This window comes from Gavia stellata, chromosome 6, assembly GCF_030936135.1.
Source record: "Gavia stellata isolate bGavSte3 chromosome 6, bGavSte3.hap2, whole genome shotgun sequence".
NCBI classification, from domain to species: domain Eukaryota; kingdom Metazoa; phylum Chordata; class Aves; order Gaviiformes; family Gaviidae; genus Gavia; species Gavia stellata.
The window spans coordinates 48,518,497-48,525,771 of record NC_082599.1 but is presented as its reverse complement, the minus strand read 5'-3'; the positions used below and the strand labels follow the sequence as shown (position 1 = coordinate 48,525,771).

Here is a 7,275-nt window from a genome sequence, read left to right as displayed (position 1 = left end):
GACAGTGGCAGTAGAGCTACCATCCAAGCAGAGGCACTATCTTTAAGAACAATTGGGTCTTGTAACTAGCTTACAACTTGGCAAAAGGCTAAATGTGAGAATGGAGAATTGGACTTAACAAACGGTGTAAAAAATTATAATCTTTTTTGCACTAGAAACTTACTGGGCCTTGGTTTCAAAGCTGTTCCAGGAGGTCAGTAGCTTGAAAATGTATTCTGCTAAGGATATAAACTGATTAGACATGAAATCCTTCACACTTAATCTAACCTCTCCAAATGTAAGCCACATCTTGTTATATCAGATGCAGATGGCAGATGTTCTTCATCAATATCCTATCACATGTTTTCTTTGTATTATTCAAGCATTTAATCTGTTAAAGGTGTTGTTTCATTATCATGTTATGAAGGGATATGTTCTTTGGGATTCGTTGCTCTTTTTAATGTGATGTCTCTGAGCCACCACATTAAAAAGCCTGAACTCCATATCTCATATATATCAGTCATGATCTGGCTTGCAATTTTTGTTAATGAAGTTTTACATGAATAAAATTCATCACTACTACACTGGAATTGTACCATTCTCACACACAAGGAGAGGTGAGCTCCTGTGGTTGGATAAAAGAGACTTGCCACTTGGGTATTAGCAAAAAAGCTGCAATACCCTAAGACTATTTTTTTTCTTTAGTGTATCAAATATGCAGCTATAGCAACATCTGCTTTCATGGGAGAATTGCATTGCCTTTTGCCAGGAACAGCTGACGGTGCCAAAATAGTGGGCTTCAACTTCTCTGTGAGGAGAGCGTTATAGCAATAACATGACAGGGGCATGATCCTATGACATATGTTGGCAATCTCTGCTCCAGACTGTTATCCTTCTTTTTTATACTCAAGTTCACCCCCAGAATGGTTATTACTACAACTGTTTGAATTACTCTGAATTCAATGTTTTATCTGAAGCAGTTTATGCAGAGACACTGAAAAAAAAAAACCTGAACAGAGATACTGGCACAGGACTTAGCCTACACAAGAGAAGAGCACTCTTACACATACAGTCATGATTTGGAGGAAGACATTTAGTAGCTGTTTCTCTTTCACAGAGTGCTTATTTTCAGTGCTTATGCTACTCTTTTACTGCACATTTGTTTAGGTAAGAACACCTCCTACTTCTTTTATCTTGCGACCACATAGACTGACTCCATTTAACTGCAGAAAAACTCAGAATTTTTGCAAAACTGTCTTTCTGGTTTTGGTGGGGAATGGAAACAATTGGACCCTGAGGGTTCACAGAGAATTAAGCCTGTTTTTTTCAGCCCAGACCATAGTTTTCCTTGAAAGTTCTGCAGGGATGAAAAAACCTCGTCAGTTAGAAGGTAAGCAATTCTGAAGAGATGTTTCTAATGCTCAGCTGTTATAAAAGAGGAAGAGGTTTCCAAAGTGAGGTTTAATTTTGGAAGGGACTGTCTTTCCCCAATCATATCCTGGAAAGAAATCCTGTGGTCACTACCACACGAAAAGATGTGCTTGAAGGAAACTGTCAGCTCAGAGTCTTACATACAGCATGTAGATTACACTTCCATCTTTTCCTTCAGCTTTCTTGGTAACTCCAGAAAAGTACGTACTTCTATGCTTGCTCTGCAAGATGTCTCTGGTGTTTGTGCACAGTCTTCTCTGTAGTTTTGCCTGCTCACAGACTCCTTCTGGAAATTCAAAGTCAAAGTTAAAGACATAGCAGGAAACATTGGGCACCTCTCTTGCAACACCTGCTATCACGATATGGGGTATTATTTTTCTTCATTTAAGTTTCAGTTTTACTCTGTGCTACATTGTACTTCTCTCTGTTCATTAAGTGCCCTGGATGCTGCTGGCACATACTTTTAAGCTGCCTACAAGTCATTAAGCAATTTCTTTTTCTGTATGACAAACACTGCCATTTGTGAAAAGGAGAGTGAGGGCGGGGGGAGTAGCACTGTGTTACCCATTCATACATTTCAAAAGAGAAATCTTGTCTTAGATTGTAAAAAGGGAAAGGGAGCTTTGGGGGTCATTCAGCTTTGAGATAAACGGCTCCACTAAGTAACAGATGCTCTTCTAACTTGTAATCATCAAATGCTCTGATTTCCATGAGGAAACTTTGTTCAAATCCCCTTTAGGGCACAGCAGACTCTTTGAGCTGTGACAACTGCCATCCCTGAATAAGTCAGTGTAGCGACTCAGGAGCCTCTTTGCTTGAATTACTCTAATATGGAAATGTCTGATAGTCATACCAGCACCTAGACACTTCTGTAGCTAAAGGTGACACGCTATAGATAACAGCTAATACTCAAGAGCTAACAAGGCTTCTCTTAAAGCAGCGGAAATACTGAAATCTGAAAAGACATGATTCAGAGCTACATCCTCATTACACGGATCTCTGATGTTGCAGTAAGTGTAGCTTTGTTAAAACTGAAAGAAATGAGATTGCATTTATTTTGGCTCACAACATTACAATTTTCTCCCATCCAAGCTGTAACCCCATTTTCTCTGCAAGAACTCTTTCCCAGGCTGCAGGCATTTGGACTGGGACTTGGACACACTTCACTGTACCCAACTTCTTGGAGACTCAGAACATAAACAGTCCTCTGAGGGGAAATGAGAGTAGCCTTTTATTGGACTGCTCTTCTATTTAGGCGCTTTTGCATGATAAGCACACAGGCTAGAAGGGAAGGAGGGCACCAAAAAGAAATTCTCCTTCTCTTATATTTCTACCTTAGGTTTGACGCAGTTGCCTGCTTTTGCAGAAATGATCCAGAATTTCTGTTAGCAACCAAAACTACCCTGTGCATGCAGAAACTGTGGGTGTGTGGGCAGGACAGTGTGCACTGATGGTCACATGCAGTCCATAAAGTAAACGAGAAAGCCCCGCAAATGAAAATCATTAAGACTTCCTGAATATTAATTTGTAATTTTGGAAGGAAAATAAGAGGGAAATAAGCCAAGTAATCACAAGCCGGCTGAAGATGAGCCAGCAGTGTGCCCAGGTGGCCAAGAAGGCCAACGGCATCCTGGCCTGTATCAGAAATAGTGTGGCCAGCAGGAGTAGGGAGGTGATCGTGCCCCTGTACTCGGCGCTGGTGAGGCCGCACCTCGAATACTGTGTTCAGTTTTGGGCCCCTCACTACAAGAAGGACACTGAGGTGCTGGAGCGTGTCCAGAGAAGGGCGACGAAGCTGGTGAGGGGTCTGGAGCACAAGTCTTATGAGGAGCGGCTGAGGGAGCTGGGGTTGTTCAGTCTGGAGAAGAGGAGGCTGAGGGGAGACCTCATCGCTCTCTACAATTACCTGAAAGGGGGTTGCAGAGAGGTGGGTGTTGGTCTCTTCTCCCAAGTGACTAGCGACAGGACAAGAGGAAATGGCCTCAAGTTGTGCCAGGGGAGGTTCAGGCTGGATATCAGGAAGAATTTCTTTACTGAGAGAGTGGTGAGACACTGGAATAAGCTGCCCAGGGAGGTGGTGGAGTCATCATCGCTGGAGGTGTTCAAGGAACGTGCGGACGAGGCATTGTGGGACATGGTTTAGTGGGCATGGTGGTGTCAGCTGATGGTTGGACTTGATGATCTTACAGGTCTTTTCCAACCTTAGTGATTCTGTGATTCTGTGAAGTTCCCAAATCAGAATCTCTCAGAAGAGCCCGTTTATACTTACAGCACAAGAGCAGAGATAAACCTGGAGATTCATTTGCCAACATACCCATTCTGAAGGTTCATGCCTAGATCGTTTTAGAACTCAAACCAGACTTCTTGTCAAGGGCTACAGCTTCTGCAGATATTCCTTTCTGCATGAAAATGAAAACTGGAAAAATGGTTAAAGATAAATGAAAAAAAAAATCAAATGCAAACAGTAATTTCCAATAGTTTGTTAGCTAGATCAGTTTTCTACAGCTTTTTGTGCTTAACATCACTTGTGTGCAAAGGATAAGAAATTTTTTAGAAAGCATTTCAGAAAATATTTTTAATATTTTGTGCTTGTTGTGAAGAGGAGGATCTGACTTCTATCCCATGCAAATGCTCAGAGATATCCCATCAGGTCATAGCCAGTAAACAAAATAACCACAGTACATGCTGTCTTTTTAGGTAGCATCAATGTGAATTGTACAGGGCATGAGGTCAATTTTGGTAGTGGGAAGGCGTATTGGGTCTGGCTGGGATGAACTTAATTTTCTTCACAGCAGCCCTTACGGTGCTGTCTTTTAGATTTGTGACTACAGCTGGGACAGGTGACCCAAACTGACCGAAAGGGTATTCTGTGCCATACAACGTCATGCTCAGCAATAAAACTGGGGGGGAGGGAAGTATTTCCAAAGTAGGCGTTGTTCAGAGACTGGCTGGCCATCTGTCTGCTTGGTGGGACGTGGCAAGCGTTTGTTCTTCTATCATCTCTTGTGGTTTTTTCTGATTCCTTCGCTTATTCAACTGTTTTTATCTCAACCCAGAAGTTTTTCTTGCTTTGGCCCTTCTGATTCTCTCTCCCATTCTGCTGTGGAGGGAGTGAATGAGTGACTAGATGGGGACTTAGCTGCCAGCTGGGGTCAACCCATCACAAGAGATAAAACTTGGGTAGCAAAGGAGACAAATCTGTAGGGAATCAATTACCTTTTGTTCTGTTACTCCCACAATTATTTTCTGTTGCTTTTAAATCTCAAAATAAGTTCCAAACTAGATAAAAAAAATTATCACTTTCTTTCTATATATACAAAGCTTCAACAAGGCTAAGTGCGCCAGCAGAGGTTTAGATTGGATTTAGACTGGAGGTTTAGATTTCATCCCCGAGAGCTGGGGAGGTCTTTCAATTGACAGGAAGGTGCCACAACAGATATAGGTGTTACAGGCCACACTGAGAGCAACTGTCATCTTTTATGCTATTTGCCAAGGTGTTTGCCTATCTATTCTTCCTACAGGACTGCACACCATTTTCCTTCCAGAGCTGCCTAAGACCAGCACGCTTCCATGGCCTACGCCTGACCCAGACTCTGTAAGGACACAGCGTTTGCCATTTTAACCCAGACAAACACTGGTCACTCGCTGCTCTGCAACACCCAGGACAGCAGGTCCACCAGGTGGGTATGTTTAGTACTGTGCAAAGGTCATTTCCACACCTCCAGTGACCTGATTCCCACAGGCATTAAGGCTCCCAGGAAGTCATGAACAACCTGAACAAGCAGCAGTCGGTTATGTTTTACCCACGTCAAAGCGCCTCTGCAGGCACCCGTTTACACTTTGCCAGGCCCTGGTCCTCCTTGGCTGAGAGCTACCGTACGGGCTGGCACGATGAGCAGGTGGCCAGGTCACAAGGAGAAGCCTGGCTTCGCTCTGCATGCCAGGCACTGTGCTTTCCTGCTGCTGCCTTGCTGGCTCGCTCTGCCCCTTTGGAAAGCCACTGGTGAGCACAACAGCCCTGAACTACCCGCTGCTCGGGTTCAACTCATCATTCCTCTGCTTCAGGTGGGCTCAGGCAGCTGACAGGCTCTACTGAGGAGGAAAAATGCACCAGACAGCGTACATGTAGGAAACGACACGCAGCACACTTCCAACACGCAGCACCGTGACTTCACACGTACACAGAGGGGTTTACTGGGAGCTCCGCAATTTCATTCTCTTCCACACCTTGACGTAGTAATGCTTACGTAATCAACAGCAAAAAGCATTCCAGACAAGGACATCAGCATGTTTCATTCCCCTCACTGCCAAGCTTGGAGTTTCCTCTAGTTTAACATCCTTTTCTTCCTTTCCAGACCAACACACCATGGAAAACCATACCACGGACTTAGCCGACTTGCTAGCGACAACAGAATTTGACTACGGCGATTCAGCACCATGCATGGGAACTGAGGAAAAGCACTTTGCAGCAAAACTTCTGCCACCGCTTTATTCTTTGGTGGTGATATTTGGCCTCACAGGCAACATGCTCGTTGTCCTTATCCTGGTAAAATACAAGAGATTGAAGAGTATGACTGACATCTACCTGCTCAATTTGGCAATTTCTGATTTGCTATTTGTATTTTCTCTCCCTTTTTGGGCTTACTACGCTGTTCATGACTGGATTTTTGGGGAGGCACTGTGTAGAATTCTCTCAGGTGTCTACCTCCTTGGTTTCTACAGCGGGATCTTTTTCATAATCCTGTTGACCCTAGACAGGTATCTGGCCATAGTGCATGCAGTGTTTGCTTTAAAAGCTAGGACAGTTACCTACGGCATCCTCACCAGCGCTGTCACGTGGGCTGTTGCTGTTTTTGCTTCTGTTCCTGGGATAGTATTTCACAAAACTCAAAAGGAAAATTCACGTTATACCTGCAGTGCTCATTATACAAGCGATGCCACAATAAATTGGAAGTACTCCTATACCTTAAAGATGAACATTCTGGGACTTATTGTTCCAATGCTCATTATGATTTTCAGTTACTCACAAATTCTAAAAACATTATTGAGATGCAAGAATGAGAAAAAACAGAAGGCAGTCAGACTTATTTTTGTGATCATGATTTTTTACTTCATCTTCTGGACACCGTTCCATATTTCTTCTTTTTTGCATACATTTCAAAGTTCACTTTTCGACCCAAATTGTGAAATCAAAGGTCAACTGGAGAAAGCTATCCAAGTGACAGAAACAATATCAATGATCCACTGTTGTATCAATCCTGTGATCTATGCATTTGTTGGAGAAAAATTTAGAAAATATCTTTATGCCTTTTTCCGAAAGCATGTTGCAGCCCACCTCTGCAAAAAATGTCCCAATCTTTATCGTGAAAAATTAGAAAGGGTTAGTTCCACATTCACACCATCCACTGCAGAGCATGACATCTCTACTGGACTATAAAAATACATCAAAACATTAGTTAGTAAATGTTGCATCACTCACTTTGCCTTGAGGACTACCTGACATTATTTAAGATCTTTATGTCAACCACTACTAAAAACTGTATGACCCTCAATTCTTGTGGTTAACTGTTCCCTGGGGTTACAGCATTTTCCAGTCTTAATCTGAGAGAATCAGTGAGTTCTCTAGGAAACATTAACACCATAGCTGGATCACACCAAGATTTGAATGGGGCCCAGAATAGTATGATTCTGTTTCTTGACCCAAATTCTAACAAATGCTAGTGAGATTTACTTGGGGGGAATAGAATATTGAAGAGAGTAAGGTGTAGCATGTCATCTCATAAGAGCCATTTATTGTTACGTGAACATTTTAAGATAAACACTGCGAGGAAGCTTTGAGGATTGATGTACCTGTTTAGTATTCAA

The 7,275-nt window shown here is 42.7% G+C and overlaps 1 protein-coding gene across 1 annotated transcript; it reads left to right on the top strand.

Moving 5' to 3' along the window:
* The first annotated feature begins 5,053 nt into the window (after positions 1–5,053).
* Positions 5,054–6,869, top strand: LOC132317220 (C-C chemokine receptor type 2-like). The gene is made up of 2 exons (XM_059818872.1): positions 5,054–5,090; positions 5,766–6,869. Exon 2 carries the CDS (start codon positions 5,777–5,779, stop codon positions 6,845–6,847), a length of 1,071 nt encoding a protein of 356 aa, XP_059674855.1. The 5' UTR covers positions 5,054–5,090; positions 5,766–5,776; the 3' UTR covers positions 6,848–6,869.
* Positions 6,870–7,275: the final 406 nt, after the last annotated feature.

Coding starts and splice junctions, on each gene's coding strand:
- LOC132317220 (XM_059818872.1), top strand. CDS start 5,777: ATGGAAAACCATACCACGGACTTAGCCGACTTGCTAGCGACAACAGAA.